The 20,389-nt window shown below is 36.2% G+C and overlaps 2 protein-coding genes across 4 annotated transcripts in view; one reads left to right on the top strand and one right to left on the bottom strand.

The window, feature by feature from the left end:
• The window catches only part of AIMP1 (aminoacyl tRNA synthetase complex interacting multifunctional protein 1), a 38,659-nt gene extending 26,706 nt beyond the window's left edge, over positions 1-11,953 (top strand). For all 3 annotated transcript variants that reach the window (XM_052774981.1, XM_052774989.1, XM_052774973.1), the window contains exons 6-7: positions 4,553-4,721; positions 11,698-11,953. In XM_052774981.1, coding sequence (XP_052630941.1) covers positions 4,553-4,721; positions 11,698-11,864 — 336 coding nt within the window. In that variant the 3' untranslated portion in view covers positions 11,865-11,953. The remainder of the gene's footprint in view (positions 1-4,552; positions 4,722-11,697) is intronic.
• Positions 11,954-12,658: 705 nt separating this feature from the next.
• Positions 12,659-19,039, bottom strand: GIMD1 (GIMAP family P-loop NTPase domain containing 1). The gene is made up of 3 exons (XM_052775001.1): positions 18,926-19,039; positions 16,890-17,311; positions 12,659-14,109 (listed from the first exon to the last, which is right to left on the bottom strand). The coding sequence occupies exons 2-3, from the start codon at positions 17,280-17,282 to the stop codon at positions 13,828-13,830; spliced, it is 675 nt and encodes a 224-aa protein (XP_052630961.1). The 5' UTR covers positions 17,283-17,311; positions 18,926-19,039; the 3' UTR covers positions 12,659-13,827.
• Positions 19,040-20,389: the final 1,350 nt, after the last annotated feature.

The raw sequence follows: 20,389 nt of genomic DNA, 5'->3' as shown, positions 1-20,389 counted from the left end.
CAAGGAAACATGTAGAAAAAACATCTCAAAAGCCTTTCTAAATAAACTTATGAACCTAACTGTATAGAATGCAGCAGCAGTAACAGTCTTTTCTCTTTAACCTTCTTTCTGTCTGGAAAAAAAATCGAAAGTACTCATTAACAGAGAATTAGGGATCATTCTTGCACATCTTTGGGAACAGTTAGTTTGTGTGTCTGGTTTTGGTTTGACAAGTCTCTATTAGAAAGTAATTTCTTAGGGGCAAGCTTCGATCTTTTGGTGGGGGTGTTTTGTTGGGTTTTTTTAAGTGTTCAAAAATTTGAAGGCCTGGCATGTGACTACTGCCATATATTTAAATAAAAATGTATACATCAGATCAAGTACTGTAGACATAATTCACCAAAAATTCAGCTATTTATGACTGCAGTGTTTGATGTGGTAATTTAGCAGTGTTTGAGGCTGTAGTATTTGTATCATGTGATTTTACTTTTGGTTAGGAAGCACAATGTGTATCGTCATTAACATTTCAGTATGCAGTGCAAGTTATTTATGGGTGTGAAAACTTACTGTATGCCCACTTTATGTGGTACATTGTGGTTTTGTGCACCACTGATGGTGGTGAAGCCAAGTCCAAAGTTGTACCCTCAGGTATCATGTATAGATAGATATACATGTCATCAGTAACAGGGATATGGAACTGAAGCATAAGGTCGACCATGCCAATGCTGAGCTCCTTCAGCAGCAGTTGGGAACAATTGGAGAATATTCTGAAATGTTAGCAGGAGTTGACAGCTTTTCTGCCACTGCGTTTGGCTTTTTGAAGTGGATCTCTGCTCCTAGCATCAATACCTGTCTCAGGCAATCATTCTTGAAATTCAGACAATTCTCAAGTGTCTTTTTTACCTCTTGAAATCCTCTTTAACCTGAGAGATCCTCATGTCAGTGATCGGAAGGGAAGGACAAGAATACACAGCATATATCTTAAACTCAGCAAGAAGAGAAGAGGCCACCAATCGGCCTCCAGAAACACTATCCTACAACCATTCCTTGTGAGAGGATACATTACAGCTATATCTGTTATGAACTGTATTTTTATAGCAGAAACTTTTTCCTTCTACTTAGATGGCTTCATCTTTCTTCTTTCTAGATCATTGTTTAAGGGTGTTTTCCACCCAGGAATTAACAAATGGTACTGGAATTCATATTTCTTTTTCTTAGAATGGTAATTATATTCTTTATACATACTCTTCTTCTTCCAATTTTCTTTGTCTAGTCTGCAGGGAAAACATGTTTCCATAAATTATAAAGAACAGTGACTGCAGCATAACTGTAAACTTATTGACATATTCTGTGTAATATAAGACACCTTTCTTAAAGTAAACCATTTTTTTCCTCTGGTTTTGTAGCATTATGCTTCAAGGCTATATTAAATGCCACTGTGTTTCTTTTCAGATATGAAACAAATAGAAATATCTACGTAACCAAGCTTGTAACTTGTAAATTATGTTTGCTGGCAAACTTAAGATCCAGACAAGCATGTAATAAATTGAGGGGGGCTTTTTATTGCTGTTGGCATTGCAACTCACTCTGGTTTTACAGCAGTCATGAGTTAAAACCAACACACTATTCACTAGCTATTGCAGTCTGTCATATCTGATTTTGAGATATAGAGGGATAGCTGATAGTCAGTTATACAGGTAACTTCAAGGATTACCTACGAAAAAGGGCAATTTAACACTTGTGCTTCAAGGATAAGGTCCTGGGCTTTCTATATGGTAAACTTCAGGATTAACTTTTCCTCATTTTAGTTTCTTTGCTTTATTTCACTCTTCCCACCTTCATTCTACCAGCATGTTGGGAAAATGCATTTTTTTTATTCTGAATGTGAAGTAGCTGCGTGTCCAACCATAGAAACTGTAAAAACTAACATTTTTACTGAAACTACACCAGTTTCTCACTAGTTGAGTTGTCAGTTTTGAAATTACTGGATTTCTGAAACAAAAGGGTTGGCTCTTTGGAAGGCCAGCGGAGGTTGTTACTGTTTCAAGGAGGTAACGTTTGAATTTCCTTTGCTTATTCTCAGCTCATTTATCTATCAAACACCTCCTGAGATGCCAAAGCCTTAATCAGTTCCCTGTAGACATAGACTTGCTTCTGTTTGTGTCCTTTTAAGCGTAGAGATTTGCCCTATTGTTCTTAACGAGAATTTTCTTTACTGGATAATAACACATATGCAGAAGGAAACATACACTTACTGTTTATCTGTGTCACCTTCAGCTGCTTTTCAGTAACACCATGTATTTCTGATAGAACTTTTCATGTACTGTGAAAGAGAGCCAGGTTTCTCCCCCTTTTTTTTTTTTTTTTTTTTTTTTTTAATTTCTGCCCAATCTTATCTGTCAGGAAACTCTCCAATTTATTTTTACAGTTACTTTTGGAAAGCTAGATTGTTTCTTTTGTTTCCCTAACTTACAGGGTTACAGAGAGTGACCCTCAGTAGAATTACTGAATCTGACTCTTTGTAGCAGACACATTTCAGAGTTTTATTTATCATTTACTGTGAAAAGATCTCTGAAGAGCAATGCGGGTAGAATGATACCCGAATATTAGATTCCCTGATGGTTCGTAAACAATTTTTTTTTTGCGCTTATTATGCATGAATGCAGAGGGGTTTACTATTGTAATTGAAGCCCTGTTTTCTGGAAACATTACAGTAAGTCCCTTCTATAGAAATTAGCACAACCAGTTAAAAAAAAAAAAAACCACCACAAAAAAAACCCACCTAAAAACTTTTGCATTGTTAGGAAGCATTTATTTAGGTCTAGGTTTTTTTCCTCTCTCCTTAGGGAATTGTCATTTATCTGAAGACAGTTTAAAAATTGGTTCATTTATAATAAAAAGGAAAAAAAACCCCACCTTGAAATAGCAATGTTCTGGGTTTGGCTGACCATCTTGGGGTGGGTTTTCCTCTTGTTTTATAAAAATTTTTATTTAACCTTTTGGGTTTTCTTACGATTTATTTGTGAAATCAGTGCACATGTTAGTATTAAAGCAGTTTTTCAAAAGCATTTGAAGATAATTCCTAGTAAAAGATGGGATAATATCTATGTTTGAAATGTTGATAAATACTTCTTAATTTTGTAATAGTAATCAACTTTTCATACACAAATCTCATGCAATATATATACATATTTGGGCCACTGTGATTGGAGAGAAAGGAATGATGTGATGCTAGTTTGGTTTTTCTTTCCTGTTAGTTTGATGATGATCTCCATTTCTGTATTAATGCAGTCTGGTTTTGTCGAGTGTATAATCTGTAATAAAAAAGCAATGATCTGAAGTCTAGAATTTTTCCAGTTAGTCAAAACTAAAGTTGAGTAACAAATGCAGAAAACTTGTTTCTTTTATTCTGTACATCCGTTTCCTAATTGTTATTCAGTGCTAGATAATGTCTAGACAACTTGCATTTTAGAGTCACTGGTATCTTACAGCCATTTCTTGTATTTTGGGTGATTTATATCCATAGCAATAACTTAAGAAATTTTCGGTCAGTAGGCTGCCTTGAAACTTATGCAAGATAACTTTTCATTGTAACTGCTTCATTTTGGACATTTACAGTTTTGGTTTTTAAAATGTTCTACTTGGAAAATATGCAGTATTCAGAATACTTGATTATATGAGTTTTATTAAGTATTAATCCTGCCATTTTGTTTAAAGTTTATATTGTAATGCACAAAGACTGAAATCTAAAAATACGGAGAGATATATATATATAAAAAAATATGTGCACCAGGGCTATGGGGATTAAGGCTCACTTACTTTCTGTCTGTCCCTTAAGAATGTTCTGGGTTTAATTTCTGTTCCGTCTGAAAATGTGGTTTGTTTGCTAGGCTAAAGTGTGGCAGTTTCCCCTAGAGAAGTATGTTTTCTCTGGTTTACTATTATAATTTTTATTAAAATAAAACAACAAAGGAAGAGGCCTAGTTTTACAGTTTTGCTCTAACAAATTACAGTGCACAGTATATACAACCATTTTCAGTGGTTAAAAAAAATTCAAAGCATTTGGGTTAAATAAGATAAAATTTAAGTTTTAAGTGAGCTAATTATGTAGAACACCTGTATGATTCCAGTACACAGTTTGAAATTTTTATCTATGAAATAGCCTAATTTGTAGGGTGGGGTTTTTTCGTTGTTTTTTTTTTTTGGTTTGGTTTTTTGGTATTATTATTATTAAATGGAAATTGTTTGGTTAATAGCGCAATATTGAAAGTGGACTGAGTGGTGATCTAGAATGACTAAAGGTGAAATGAGGGTGAAATGCACATTTTATATTCCATGATAAGTGTGTCACAATTCAGCATTTACTCCATTATTCACTGGCCAACTCTTAAGTGGTTTAAATGTTATTTGTTACTGGTGTCCAGGCATTAAAATAGTGCATTTGCTGCTGTATGCTTCTCTTGTCCATGTTAAGGTCTCTTCATTGTAATTCTTTTGTTATAATGAAATAATTAGAGTCCCGAAAAGCATGTGGCATTTAAGTACTCAGATCCTTCTATTTTCCTTCCCCAAGATGCAGAATCGGATGGCAATACTACTCTGTAACTTGAAGCCTGCAAAGATGAGAGGAGTAGTATCTCAAGCAATGGTGATGTGTGCCAGCTCCCCAGAAAAAGTGGAAATTCTGGCTCCCCCGCCCGGGGCAGTACCTGGGGATAGAATCACTTTTGAAGGTTTTCCTGGTAAGTAGGTATTTGGGAAACTGGAGGAAACAGGTATGCCAAGGTGACCTCAGTGTTGAAGCAGATAGAACAGTATTTTGAAGTTGGTTGCTTTTTTTGTTGAAATTTTCTGAATTAGCTATATTCAAACTTTTTTATTATTGGCATGTTAAGATTGTGTTTCAACCCCCTAAATAAAGGGTTGAAAATACTTAACCATCTGCCAAAAACCAGAAAATATAGAGAAAGAACTGTAAATTGAAAAAGTTGTACAGTACTTAAAATAAAAGTACCTACTTTCTTTAAGTCTCAATAAGTATGTCTGCTTTTAAAATGTATGGACAAACATATTTGCACTTTGCAAGTTACAGTAAGCAAATGTAAAGCATCTTTCCCAGTGTCTCAGTGTAAGTGATGAAATAATAAGTTCCTAAATCCAGCTCCTCCCCCTAATGAAAGTGTCAGAATTGGAGGTAGGCTTTTGTTTTTTTAATTGGGAGGAGGAAGGGATGGAGAGCGTTGGAGGGGGTGGAAGTCTTTATTTATGGGAGGAGCCTATAATATTCACAACACCAGGGATTTTTTGTTTGTTTGTCTGGAAGGAAATGATGTTTTGGCTCTCCAAAGACAGACATTGAACTTCTTCCCACTTAATTAAATCAATAAATCCATATTTTTTTCAGAATATAAATAAAATAATCAAATTTAAATTTTCTCAAAAGATGATTTTCATCCATTTTCCCAATTCCTCCACCTCACACTCATCTATGAAAATTATTAGTTTCTGGCCCTGCATATTAGGAACTCAAATAAGCATCATAGATGTAGTGTGTTGGTGAATGCTTCCCTCCTACCCGAATGCCAGTTTATTTTTCTCACAGGCTGAAAGGGATACGGTCAGATTCAGCTTCTGTTGCTGTCTTTGTTAGCACTGTTATTTTGTTATCTCTATCATGGTTTTAAGTGTTTTTCATCAGGAGATGCTGGCCCATTATGATCCCGGTAAGAAAGGCACTCAGATTCTGTAAATTATCATTTTAAATCCTATTTATTAGAGCTGACACTGAAAAGAGAAAATAGTATTAATAATCTTACATCGCACAGATTATGGGAGCTCCGAGTTGGTGCAGCATCAAACAGGCTTCTGATCCACGTGCAGCATGCTGTGCACTGTTTGTCCATAGAAGATATTCCCCTCTTTTGGTCACTTGAGCTATTATTGTATTTTCTTCTTTGACTGTCAAACAGAAAGGAAGTTTGCATGAGAACTTGATGCTGCACTGCTCCATAAAGGTGAGGATGTGCAGGTGGCTCATTCACTGGTACCACATGGGAGCTGTCTGCAGGCTCCTCTGTTATAATCAGCAGGCTAGGTTTATCCTGTGCCCCAGGAATTTGTGCAGCACAGTACAAGCCCAGACCTACTCACGTCAACTGTTGTGTGGATCACAGAGTTCTTGATGAACAGTGGTCTTCTTGTCAGGATCGCTGCATCACTTTATCTTAAGATAAAGGGTGTAAGTCTCAGTATTTCCCATATTGGTTGGAGTTGTATGTGTCTGCATTTATCAATAAAGTATTCATCTTCAGGATGAATTTGTTCCTCAAAAGTTGGCTTTCACATGTGAGAAAATGATGTAGCTTTCTGTTTTCTACATAGAAACATATTAACCTTTTTAAGCTATTGCACCTCTGACAATTTTTAGCTGTACAGTGGTGTTTTTATTTGAACCTCTTGGCAAGCTCTGTGCTTAAACATATTTGCATTAAATACTTTTCATAAATATATATGTATATGTACATATATAGATATTTTTATACAACTTATGTTTGGAACCGTGATGCTCTAAAAAAAAAAAATTTGTATTTTCGTTGGTATATGATAAAGGAAGCAATGGTTTATCTAGGTGTTTTTGAAACAGGAGGAAAGCTCAGCTTGCTGTGATTTAATGCTCTAACTGAAATGTTTTAAAATAATACTGTGTTTAAGAAGGAAATCAGTCTTGCAACATTTTTTTCATTTTTAGTTTTCTGTATTAAAATTATACCAACCTTGCTTGTTGAGATGCAGAATTGGTAAGCTGTACTGAAATCTGAAAGGCTTCAGCAATTGCATTGATGAAATTGTAGGAATACCCACTCATAACTTCTAGTAGCTATCATATATCCATGAGTAAAGATAAATTAAATGTTGGATGTCTGACCTCTGTTACATGCACGGATACACTCATATTGCTTTCTATTGCTGTGGAAATGGATGTGCAAGAGAGCATCAAGCTGTAGATTAAACCCTTCTAGTTCATAAGCCCTGCAAAATGATGTACAAGTCAGCCTGGGCATGTGGCTTTTTTGAGGGGTGGAGGGTCTTTTTTGTTTGTTTTTGTCTAAGACATAACCTTATATCTCAAATAACTTTGTATACCTGGCATTTGAAAATAATGTCAGAGCTGGTAGTAGTGCTGTTCTCTGTTACCTAGCATATCTATTTTTGCACGTGCCTAATGAGGTAAGTTTTAACAAAAAAATTAAACTATTTGACTCCAGGTTTTTTACAGTTGCAAAAAGGTTTTCCTAGAGCAAATCAGTTATAGAAACATTTGTTTTAAAATTATTCCCAGGTGTTGAGGTGTTGACATTTTGATTCTTAAAAGACATAGAATAAGCTGAAGGTGGTGTAAAAGTTGTATGAGTTCTGAAGTTATGACCTGCAGCCTGTGATACAAGATTTTGTATGCTTTATATCAGTTTCCCTCTGACAGGGAGCCACAGACATGGAGCTCTTAGTGCCAAATGAAGCCTTTTACAACCCCTCTGAAAAGCGTATATATCCAGGGCTATAGATTATAGTCTGAAATATGACAGCCGTTCCCTAATATTTCATAAATAGCTACTCAGAAAAATTGGCAGGTATGAGATTAAAGCTAATCATTGTCTTGGAAAATATATCTAATGCTTAATAGTGCAAAGTAGAGTGATGTATCTCCTAGTTACATAAAGCTTATTTTAAGGAATTTTAAGACTTGTGATTTTATTACCTTGAAGTGAGTAGGAGAAAGCAAGAAAAAGAGCATTGATGGATGGAGACTTACAAAACCATTCTGACATCTGCTTCTGTAACTTAATTTGTTGCATACGTGTCTTTTGCATATTGCCTTTGTAAACTAAGATATTAATACTGTTCATTGGTAGGTTTTGGTTTGCTATAGGGTTTTTTAAATTTTTTTTTTAGCTAGAGACTAAGATTGTTGCCACTCACCTTCTTGTCCAAGTGATTAACAACTTTTGGTGGGTTTGGTTCCCCCACCCCAGCCTGATTCCTTTTTTTGGTTTGGGTTTTGTGGTTTTTGTTCCCCCCCCCCCCCCCCTTGTCCTTTTAAAACAGCTGTTTGATGTTTTGTTTGGGGGGGGGGGTGTTGTTTGTTTGTTTGTTGGTGGTTTTGTTTTTGTGTCTTTTGGGTTGTTTGTTTTTTTTTTTATTCCTAAGTGGGGGAAACTCACTGGGAGACTGGAAAACTGTTTCTCAGTTTTTAATGGGGTTGTATGTCTGTATCTTCTGCTCACCTTTTTTGTGTTAAAAATCTCACATGCTGCTTAGCTGCTGTCTCCTCAAAGGCAATCTGGTGCTTCACTGGTACTGTTATCAGGAGGGTAGAATCCTTGCTATGTCAGCTGTCATTTAATTTCAGTGCTTAATTGTAACCATTTATATTCTGATCAATTTTTTCTTTTTTGAAGAATAATTTTAAAGCATAAAGATTCAGTTTGAGTCCTTGAAATTAAAATAGAAAGGACAGCTGGGTCTTATTTTGGTTTGAAGTATGAAAACTTACGAAGCAAAAGAAGCAGCAGCAGCAATGATAAAGCAACTCTAAAACACACACAGCTGTCTAAGCAGCTTGGAATCAAGTTATTTTTAAGCCTTCTCTCTTCACTATACAAGATATTTATGAGATACAGGCTAATTTTCCTTGGTCATTTTAGTCAAAGTAAATAAATGGTATCTTGATTCAAACCAATTGAACTTTTTTCTGCAGAAACTTGAGAGTTTTCCTAGAACCATCTTGAGTGTCATGGAGGAGTGATTTGATAAGGAATGCTGTTGTCTGGAGGATTGTTCTTTTTTACTTGTTTATTTGATGTCATTGCCCTTAAAGGAACTTTAACACCATTTTATACTCCAATACATGAATCTTCCAAGATCTGTTGGGCCTTTTTTGTATTAAGAACTTTATCAAATTTTTGTCTGCCTTCAGTGGAAAAGGTCTGATTTATAAGCCATAGAAAAACTATTCCATTGCATGTCTGTAAATACTATACCCTCCTACATAGCAATTGCTGTAAGACAGTGATAATTCTTGGAGTTTTCACAGCTAGCTGTGAAATCTTTCTAATAGCAGTATAATTGATACTTTGACAAAACTTTTCAAGGCAAAAATGCCACAGGAACTACAAATCTGTTATTTAAGTTATGTAATTAAATAATCATTCTGGTCTAAGAATCCCTGGCAACTTAGTTAATAACTATCTCTTAAAAAAAAAAAAAAGGTGCTAAAACTGGAGTGCAGTGGTTAGTCTGTATTTAACAGGTTTCTTTAATCAAAGCTTTGGTGTATGGATGCTTTCCTTCAGTTGCATAGTTATAATCCACAGTGGGCTAAGTGGTATTAACTTTTCATAAGGTCACACATCATTGCATCTTTGCCCTTTCTTGCGCTGAGATATATTCTTTCAATAGTTACTGAGCTGTTACAAAGTGGAGAAGTTTCTTGCTTATTATGAGAATTTCTTCTGTAATATTTAAACTGCTAGACTGAATGACACATTTAACCAAATTCGGGTCCTCTTATTTCGTTCTTTTTATGTAAGGAGAGTGGGAAGCTCACTAAACCATTACAAGTTTAAATTTATTTTATTTACAGAAATGCTTCTAAAGAATATTTTCTGGGAAAAAGGAATGCAATGGGGAGAAGTCATAGGAAAATGCACAGCTTAAAGTTCTGGTAGTATTTAAAATTGGTGCCTATGCTAATCTAATATGAGCTCACCACAGATCCCAAGGGAGCTTGATGCAGGATTCCAAAGAAACTTATTAACATCCAAAGCGTGTTCTTTATAGTAAAAATCAGTTTCTTACTCAAAAAAATTCATGTGCTTTTTATATTTGAGGAGGGGGAAGGAAATGCACAATGGTTCATTTAACATTCTGTTTAATGATTTTATTAGTTCGTATGCATTCACTTTGGTGTAAATCCAAGTCTGTCTTTGTTCATGAACTTGAGCATTGAGCAGGATTTTTATTTTTGTAGAAAATGCACAATTAGTTCTAAATGTTTAATTTATTAATGGTATTACTGATTTTTCTTTTAAATATTAAGTGCCCTGTGGTGGTGAAATAACTCGACTGGATTATTGAGCTTGTTCTGGCAAGGCTAGCCTACTTAACAGAGAAATCTGGCTTGGTCTGCTTCTCTTACACAGTTACAGATATAGAAGCTACAGAAGTTAGACCCGGTAGAAGTAACTTACTTTTGCAAACATCGAGAACCTTTGGGGTCACTGAGTAGTGGAAGATGAGAGTACTTGACATTCTGCTCACTTGGAGAACTCCTCATTTTCCTTTAGGAACTCCTGGCTCCTCTGAAAGGATCTCAGAGAGGGTGTGTTTACTAGGAATTGGTTTTTGATTCTTGCTTGTTCTAGAACTTAATATTTTAATAGTTTGGGCAGAATGGTGCCAATATGGCACTCCAAGCAAGGAAGAAAATACATAGTGTATCAACAATGAAATAGCAAGGGATCCCTTTCAGCATTTAAATGTGCTCTAATTACATTTAAAACAAGTCTTGTACCTTTTTTTTTTTTGTCCTGCCTGTTTTACACACAAGAGGTCAAGAGCACCCAACAGTATTATGATTAAATAACTTTTTTAATGAAATATCTTTTTTTCTTTAAGAGAATCTGCATTGTATTAGAATGAAGAGATTAAATTTACTTGACCTTTGAACCAAAAATAATTGTACAGTGAATTGGTTGTCTTGCTTTGTCTAGATTATGTCAGCAGGCAGCAGTTTATTCAGTATTTTTACAGCAAGAGACCTTATTTAGCTTAGCTGGGGTTTTTTCCCTGTACTTTGCATTTCATGCCTATTTAAAAATAGGAAATGTGGCTCTGAAATACTTCACTATTCTATGTAACTTGTTAACAGTATTTCAAAACATTAGTAGAAGAAGACTGTGTTTTGTGGTCATTAGAGATCCTTAAATAGTCAGATTTGCTAATGTAGTTAGACTGTCAGTACCTCTAGGGCGTAGGTAGATTATCATGGTGTACACATAGAAACAGGGAACTGAGACTTATAGAGACTGAGGCCATAATTGCTGAAATACAAGCTGACCTCTAATGCTGCTGTTATTTTAGGCACCAGAGCTTGTCATCAAATAGTACAAAAAGTAGTGGAACAGTGTTGAAACTTGGGGCTAAAATTATATGTCAGTATCTTAATTTTGGGCTATACTTGTCTAAGTTCAATATTTCTCAACTGTAAGGGCACCTGCCAAATTCACTTAATATTAATTGCTTATAAAAATGTATTAATTTCTAAACTTAAGATGCTGACAAACCTGTGTCTTGGTGAGTAGTGTATTTCTGTGGTCCACATCTATTTAATTCTTAGGAGTCCTTTTGGTCTGTAGTAAATTTTGTAAACCAACAACTAGCAATGGTTTGATTTCTTCCTTTTGATGGTATTTGTGGTCTGTTACTTACAACTTTTTTTCCCCTGAAAGATCAGCATTCTGAGAGAGGCTCTGGAGACATTTCTTAGGCAATCCCTAATTCCAATTAAAATTTTCATTTTGAGAATCACAGGTAATGTTTTTTTCCCTTATAAGTGTGTGCAGTGATGCTATGTGGGCTGTCACAAATGTGTACATACATAGGGCTCTTGCTCTGCCTTCTGTGTTGTGTGCTATTAGGTTATTCTTTGTTTTGAAACAGGAGATCCTGAGAAGGAACTTAATCCGAAGAAGAAGATTTGGGAGCAAATCCAACCTGATCTTCATACCAATGACCAGTGTGTTGCCACGTACAAAGGAGTTCCATTTGAAGTAAAAGGGAAAGGAGTCTGCAGGGCAGAGACCATGGCAAACAGTGGAATTAAATAAATAAATGGTTATTAGAAGCTTTTTCAGATGTTGAAATGGAAAGTAATGCAAGCATAATAAAAAACCATCAATATATTACCCCTCTGAAATGCATGGCTAATACCTTTTTTGTTTGACTCCTATTCCAGAGGTACAGAATGTGTTATGCCTCCAACATTTTCACAATTCACTCATTCAGCATGCTTACTGTACTTGAGGTTAAGTGTTGTCAACAGTTATTAACCACTCAGTGCTCAAGACTTAATTGCCAAGGCTTGTTCATGGTAGAACTACAGGCAGGCAAGCATATTTTCTGGACAGCTAAAAGGTTTAAAATATCCATGGAGCAAGAGCATCTCAATAAGGAAATATTTCTGTGATGTTCCTTGTGTGCTAACTACTCTTCTAGGGGTGCGGGACTAGCAGTTGGTCAGTGAAGACCACAGTCATCTTCATTCTTCTAGTCACCTTTTAATAGTTTTTCTCCTCTTCTTCCAAGCAGTTTTCAGATATATTATAAGCCCTGCAACTTTGTTCTTGGCTGTGTTGTCTCATTAGTCTGCAGACAATTGTAATGGGAAGATTAAACTATGGCCCTTTATGCCCTAAAATATACAAATGGACATACTTTCATGTCCCACAGTTAAGCTGTTATAATGTCAGTAAGATCAAAGCTGTCACTTTGCTAAAATAGTTCTTTATCTAGTCCACCTAGATATTTCTTTCCAAAGAAGAATGAATAAATGGCAAATAGATTGCCAGAGCTCATCAAATACTACCAAAATAAAGATTCATTTCCAGTGCCCAAACAGGTATAAAATGAATGCATTTTTTGTTTTAATGTATTTTTATGCAATGATATTTTATACAAAAGATGCTCTGCTTTTAACAGAAGTAGCTGCTTCAGTTTTTACGATTAGAATTACTCCATAATAATGTAGTACAAGTAGTCATGATTGCTATGGTAATAGCTTCAAATTACTTCTTTTAATTCCTGCCTTTTAATAATCTGAAAATAAGTATTTTAGATCCATTTTCAATAAACCTTTTAAGTAACTATTTAGAGATACTTCAGTTATTTTGGCATATGATATTTAATTAACTGGTTACTGTCTAACCACTGAAACATTAAGTACTTTTTTTAACCACTGTAAAAAAAAAAAGAAAAACTTAGCCACTCTGAATTTTGCAGGCTCTGAACTTCATCCAGTAAACTAGGAGAAGAAGCAAAATGACAGTGATATAAAATTAAAAGGAACAGGTGCAAAAGAACAGATGAACAGATTTCTTTTTTGAATGAGTTTTGTATGTGCCTATAAACTGTCTTAATTTTTCATGCATCTGGGAATAAGCAATAGTAATTAGTTCTTTTAAATGTGCTGAATAGCATTTAGCACATGGGAGCTATTTTATCTGCCTTGTAACTCAATAATGTCTTATTAAACAAAAATTCTTGAAATTCAAAATCTCAATTCTAACTAATCCTGAATCAAGGTAAGGAAATACTTTTACAGTAGATAAATCCTAGCTTTTAATACTACAAAGATCTTTACAACCTGTGGAATTCAGAGGAATTTCTGAAAGCTTGAAGAATTGGGCAATGAGGCTCCCTTACATTCTGAACTCTTGTGCATTTTTTACCTTTTTTTTTTTTTTTTTCTTCCAGATCTGTGTTCTGTATGAACTGCAATACACAGTCTGGTATAGTGTAAAATCTCATTTGTGACTACATACATATTAGGACTGTGATTTAGAGCACTAGCTTGTTCTGATTTTTTTGGTTGAAGCTAGAATTCTGGATGCAGTAGTGTGAGGTACTCTATGAAAGGCAAGTAGTTTGGTAATCTAAAGAGATACTTCCAACTCTGTGTTTAAAGGTATCTGGTATGGATGTGGAATTTTTCAGTTGATGGCTTCTACTCTACTCTTTTACTTCTGTTAAATGTTACCTACCATAGAAAACAGACAAATGAGGACCTGAACACTAATTTAATTCCTTGCTGTGTTTAAGTAGAGGAAGCGCTTGATAATTATTTTGTCTGATAAAGGTCAAGAGCTTTCTTAAGACAATATCTCTTTCCTCTTTAATTATGCTCTTCTGGTTGTCTAGGAAAATGTATTTATTCTGTACTGAGGTCAAAAGTGACAAGAGGGTACTTGAGGCACTGTGCAAGTATGCTTCCTCGCTGAATCCAGCCTCTTCTGCCTTGTCTGCATGAGTAAGTAGAACTGCAGTGAAATCCTTCCATGTGGGGCCCAGAAGTTCCTGTAATGAAAACCAAATCTTAAATAGTTATCTTTTCTTGTTCCTCTTCCCCGCTCCCACCTCGTATACTTATGCATTAACAGACAAGTTATATGTTGTTTTCCTGGCAGTAATCCAGTTCATGCTATCCGAGTTGCTGAAATTTCTGGGGTTTTTCACCTTCCCAAGATACTGACATCCACTTGCAGTGGAAATATGTGGTCATGCAGTACTAGCAGTTCTCTGTTTTCTTACTACAGATGTTAATAGAATTTCTCCAGTTAAAAAATGTCTATGTAAATGAGGAAAAATGGTTGTTTAGCTATGTCACGCATTAGTTTACATCAGTAGTTTCCACATACCCATATTTCTACACTTTTTACAGCTCTTTGAAAATTTTTTTTTAAAAAATCACCAAATCACCTTGTGTTGAAAAAATAAATGATGAATTTCTGTGTAACACCAAATGCCTTTCCAGCTGTATCCCATAAAACTGTACTATTCTCAGCAATTCAGGAAAAACACAAATCAAATGCATCAACCTAAGTGATGGGCTAGAGTTTGTATTTAACCGCTGTGGTTCATCTGATGGAGGGGCATGGGGAGAACAAGCTGCCTTTTTCTCAATGAGTACAGAAAATTTTAATATGAATAAGAGATTGGGCTTTCATTTACAGATGTAAATGAAATTACTTTAGTGTAATCATGTTAACTCCCGTGTGTGACAAGAAGCCTTCTTTGGTAATAAAGTCCACTTTGCGATGATCTTAACTCTGTAAGCTAAATAACAAGCTGTATAAAACTGCTTTAAAGGAGATCTTTCTACGTCCAAGATAGGCAGGGAGTTAGAAAACCCTGGTGTATTGATTGTGATTAATCTGTTTTAGACGCTAGAGATGAAAAAAAATTTAACCTGTACAAAATTTTGGCATAAGCTGTCTAAGGAAGTGTTGGGTTATCAGTTTTGGTAAGAGGATAGCGCCTTGATTTGCTGAGGACTCAAAGTCAATGGTAATGTTAGTTCTGAAATCAAAATCTGCCACATTCTCCATTCATTAGGCTATGTTACTGAAATTAAAAAATCCAGAGAGAGTTAAGTGCCAGTAGTCTTCTACTGATAGGCCATCTTCATTGATAGGCTATCCATAATTTGCAGAGGATCACTGTGAAAACTCCTGATTGCTAAAGGTAGTCTTCATGCTAATGTCGTCTTGGAATGACATACTGAAATGTAACCATTATTGTTCATATTCCTGGCACCCAGGCAGCTGACCTGTCCTGTTTGTGGCTGATGAAATCGCAGCATCTGGTCTTTCAAAGGGAAAATAACCAAAATCCCAACCATTATGTAAGCTGGGAGCAAGCCAGTTGTAATCATGAAACAGAAGTGTTGCTTTCTCATTGTTTTTAAACATGCTTTATTTCCTTTCCAGGAAGGGGGTTTAAAGGTTCATTTAAAGAGAAAAGGTGCAGTTGCATCTCTTATGCTTTTAGTGCCCACATGGACTTGATTCAAAACAGTCTCAGACTAGAAGCGTGATGATTTTTCATTGGCTTAGAGTAAAAATATTTTGAGTAAATACTGCTTTCTCTTAAATACCATGAAGTATAGAGAGATGGAGAACTGTGTAAGGAAAAAGGGTAACACTGAAAACAGATAGATGTAAACTGACAATGAGTAAGAGTGTGTTGAAATTAGAACCAACTCTCAAACTACTGGAAAAGTGAGGACTAGCCTACCAATAGAGAGTAATCAGAAAGAACAGGAGAACAAATCAAACACATTTTGAAAACTGTTTTTCTATCTATGTATTTATACATTAGTATATTTTTATCTACATACGTGTTATATATTTGGATAATATCCGTTACAGCAGGTGATAAGACTTGATGGACCAGGAAGTCCCTTCTAGTCCTGAAGATTTTTAGAAAGTTCATCAGTGTAAGACATGCAATGTGTCATGTGCAGACTTTGGCAATAACTGAAACCTTTTGTTTCTTTGTAAATCATACAAACGTGATTCATCTGATCAGATAGATAAACTAAGCAATATCTGTTTGCTGGCCTCTTTTTCTTTCTTTCTTTTTTCTTCAAAGATATGTATGCCTGGTAATGAGAAATCTCCAACTGAAAAGAATGCCATTCCTTTTCAGTGTCTCTCCCCAACATATCTTACCTACTTGCAAAAAAAATTTTTCCCCAGGAGCTTAAAAATATTTGCTTCAAGTCAGTTATGCTAGAAATTTTCCTTAGCCAGAGTAAATATATGGTAACTTTCTAGTTATTTTCTCTTGAACAGATACAGCAGTAGTGACAGTACAGGACAGAGCTGAGCATCCTTGTCCCAGGTCAGTCAGATTTTCTGCATGATTTTGGACCTGTTGCTCTCTGGTTTGATCCTATACAGAGTGCAGAAGAGTGAGGTAACCTGACTTTTGCTTGCTTTAAATAGTGTTTCTCTTCAATAAGCTAGATCTGTCATGAAAAGTATTCACTCTAATTTCTGAGAGAAAAGCTTACTTGGATAGGTAAATTTGGTTCCTAAATCCTTTGTGCTGAGTCCATGTACAAAAGAGAGCAGTTCTTGCCTCTTTTCTCAGGTTTAGTGTGATTAAGTGTAACTATGGTGTATAGTGTTGGAGTTGTGAATGGTGTGTTTCATCTGCTGGACTGGGAAGTGTTCCAGTTTTCAGCTGCACTTCTCTATTTCACATTGGCGGTCAAGTCTTCCACAGCTATTGTCATCTGAAGAGAAAAGAGTTGCTGTTAGGGCAGAGACTTCTATTTACTTATTTGTTACCTGGATGAACTGAATTGCATTATCACTTTCATCTGGACACAGAGGCAAGTCAGCCCTGAGGACCAAGAGAGCTAGATGCAGGCCTTCCTCCCTAAAGTGGTGAGCCAGGGCTGATCTCACAGTGTCTCTCACTTGCTCTTTGCTCAGACCACTGTGAGGGTAGCTTGGAGTGTCAAGTACTTGAACACGGAGAGCTAGCTCACAGCCATTTCTTCGTATAATACCCAAAATGCGGCAGCTGCGTCCAAGGCTGCAGCATGTAGTCACAGAGCTAGGGGAGCAGTGACTCTGAAAGTCCGAGCTGCCCAGCAGGCTGTTCCCAGCAGCGCTTTTGCCAGTCTGAGTTCTTCCAAGGACAACAAGGTTGATGGTCATCTCATTGCTGTCTGCCATTGTCTATGCTTTTATCCACAAACCTGTCACTAGGTGAAGAAAAAATAACATGAGCTGTTTCAGTTAACTAAAAAAAAAAAACCCAGCAAAAATTGCAAAATTCATTGTCTTGAGTGTCCTATGCCCGAAATGTTTTAAGGAGTATGTGATGTAGATAGACATTCGGTACAGCACATATAACCTCTGTCCGGTCCGAGGACAGGTCTTTGCTGTCTTTCCCAGTCTGCTGCTTAGAAATAACAAGACCCCATGGAAGGTGTCACAGGGACAAGAGCAACCTGACAGGCTTTGCTCCGACACTGGCAGAAACTGAAGAACTGGGAAAGAATCAGATGTGAGAAAAGTTTGGGGAACAAGTATAGCAGATAAAGCTAAGGAGAGGCAACAGAGAAGGGAGGGAAGGGAGGAGCTGGGAGACAACTGTGGAAAACAGCATTGGCATGCAGGGGGAGAATAGGTTATGAAGAGGAAAACAAGGGGAGGAAGAAGAGAATGGTGACAAATACGTGCTGCTGTTATAAAGTGACCATGTTTCAGGAAGTAAATCTTCACTTGTTTTTAGGAAAACAATGGATACTCAGGGAGAAGTAGCTTTTAAAGGAGCACTTTTTCACAGCAAAGAACTGCTTAGAATAAGTCTCATCAGCTACCACAAAAATTGAAGTAGACAGTAATCTGAAAGGGCTTTCTGATACATATAAATATAAGAAGTATGACTTAATGAAAAAAGAAGAGGTGAAATAGCCAATGCTGCAGGTTCTAACCCCATATGAAATTGAGACTTTGGAAATGTATACTGTACAAACTTTTAGACTTATGGCACAGTTAGTGGAAAAGAAAAGCATAGACTGGTGGATGGAGAGGGGCTGTGGGTAAGTATCATTTCCAGTTACTATAATTGTTCATAAATAAGCCCTCTCATTCTCTTTGTACTTTTCTGGAATTCAGTATCTGAAGGGGTTTTGGTGCATGTTAATTGTCTAATGGGAATACTGGCTGATTAAATAAATTCAGAGGTGTTTCAGATGGAAAACCATATTGGCAAATAAGTAGTTGATTTTAAGTTATCGGTGACACCTCAACTTCAGAAAGAATTTGTTTGTTTAGGTTTTGGGTTGGTTTTTTTTTTAAGATACTGTGTTTTGGTACTCATAGAGAGATCATAGATAATTTTAGAATGGGATTTCCTGTGATTAATTTATTTAGATTCTTGCATGTGCAGTTCAAGCTTTCTCCCTCATACTAAACCCATGCCCAAATCAATCTTTCTAAATAACTTCAGTACAAAGCCAAACATGCAAGAGCTATTAACATACTAATTTCATTACAGGCAACACGGAATACTGTACATTATGATCTTCCTTACTGAATTCACAGTGAGGTTTCTGTGGATTTTTGAGTGATCGATTTCCTTTTCTTTTTTTTTTTTTTTAAGAACACCTTTTTTCAAAGACACCTTATGAAGTGGTTGTCATCAGATATTAATCAGTCTAGATGTGCATTGTATTCTTTTTCTGTAGCATAATATGACATGGTGGACATGCATTTGTGCATTCCTTTTTTAAATCATGATCAAGGGTTTCTTTTTTCTGTAAGCAGTCTACACTTAAATACTTAGATTAATTTCATGTTATGTCACTTACCTTATTTTCCCTTAAATTTCTTTTTCATTCAGGCTTTGTTCATAAACCATGTGTGTAGTATAAAAAGTTCATATGTGAACTTTGAAACTAACAGCAGCGACGTACCATGCTGAGACTGTTACGTACACATTAATCTGGTTAATCTATTACTGATAGATCCTCATTCTGGATATGTTTGGTCAGTAATTGGCACTGTTGAATTTTTGCAATTTAGCTGCAGATACAGTTTTTGCAGTCACTGTAGTGGTTGTATGAAGTTGATATTTTTGAAAGTTAGTTGAGTTCAACCAGCAGTTAAGTGTGAGAGTGACAATGGAGGTACTAGGATTACTTTGTATTGCTTGTTCTTGAATGTGTGTTCATATATACATGTAAAGAGCATATGCACTTTCTCTTATTATTGCAATGAATTAATAATTGCAATAGTTTCAAAGCATGGTGTAAACCATATGCAGATGTAAAGCTGTTTGCCTAACAAAGATGGATTAAAATAATCAAAAAATGGATTAAAATACAGAAATGATTTGTGAATCAGGAAGAAAACTGAAAGCTTGCACCACTGCCAGTAACGTGCATTAGCTGTTGCTCGATAGCTTGATACATTTCTTTTGCAAGCATCATTGCCATGCTATAGTAGCATTAAAACCAGGGATAAAAAGATTGTCCAGAAAGGACTTATCGCTTGCTTTTTAGAAAATTTTCCACAAGTGGGAAAGTAACTGATTTGAACTCCTGTGCCTTAGTGGAAAAAAAATACAAATTTGTGCTTTGATGACCAGGTTCTAGTAACAGAATGGAAGAGTGAAGTGAGCCCTTCTTGTCTGTTCACAAGGAAAGGTTTACGAGCCACCTCTTTGACTGTAAATCCCAGGTGGGTGGGGGCACGTGTTTACTCCAAGGGCATTAAGTTATGTGTCATTACAGTGAGAACAAGAATCTGGCATGTAGGCTGTCTGTGGTGGGAGGAAAAGAGGAAGGTGCTTTCCAGAGCCCAGTCTGGCTGGGGACACTGTTATCCAAAATGTAGCTCTATGTGGGAGCCTGTAAGTATAGGTTTACCACAGTACCAGGGCTGTTCCTGCCTGCCACAGCAGTGGAGTGAGACTTCAGTTCCTCTAGAGATCTGTTGTCTCCTGCTGTGGTGCCACAAGCACAGCCAGTGCTTTGGGAGAAGGTAGGAGCTAATGGTGCCTTCACAGCCTCCTTGCGTAAATTCACATTATTCATCGTGAATGAGTTCATCATTTATGTTACTTGGCTGTAAGTGGCTGTGTAACAATTTTGTTGCTGTATGTTTTTAAGAGCCCATAGACAAATTAGTTGTTTTGAGATGGCTCCCTGCTCTCAAGCCTGCCTATTCTGGTGAGAGGTGAGACATTAAATCTTTTACTGTATTGTATGTGTAGCCAAGGCAACTACTGATAGTTTCCACTGTGAAAAGCCTTGCAGCTCAATACTGTGCAC

Source organism: Harpia harpyja, chromosome 2, assembly GCF_026419915.1.
Source record: "Harpia harpyja isolate bHarHar1 chromosome 2, bHarHar1 primary haplotype, whole genome shotgun sequence".
NCBI lineage: Eukaryota > Metazoa > Chordata > Aves > Accipitriformes > Accipitridae > Harpia > Harpia harpyja.
Note: the sequence above shows the minus strand (reverse complement) of the source record. Positions and strands in the feature narration are given on the sequence as shown.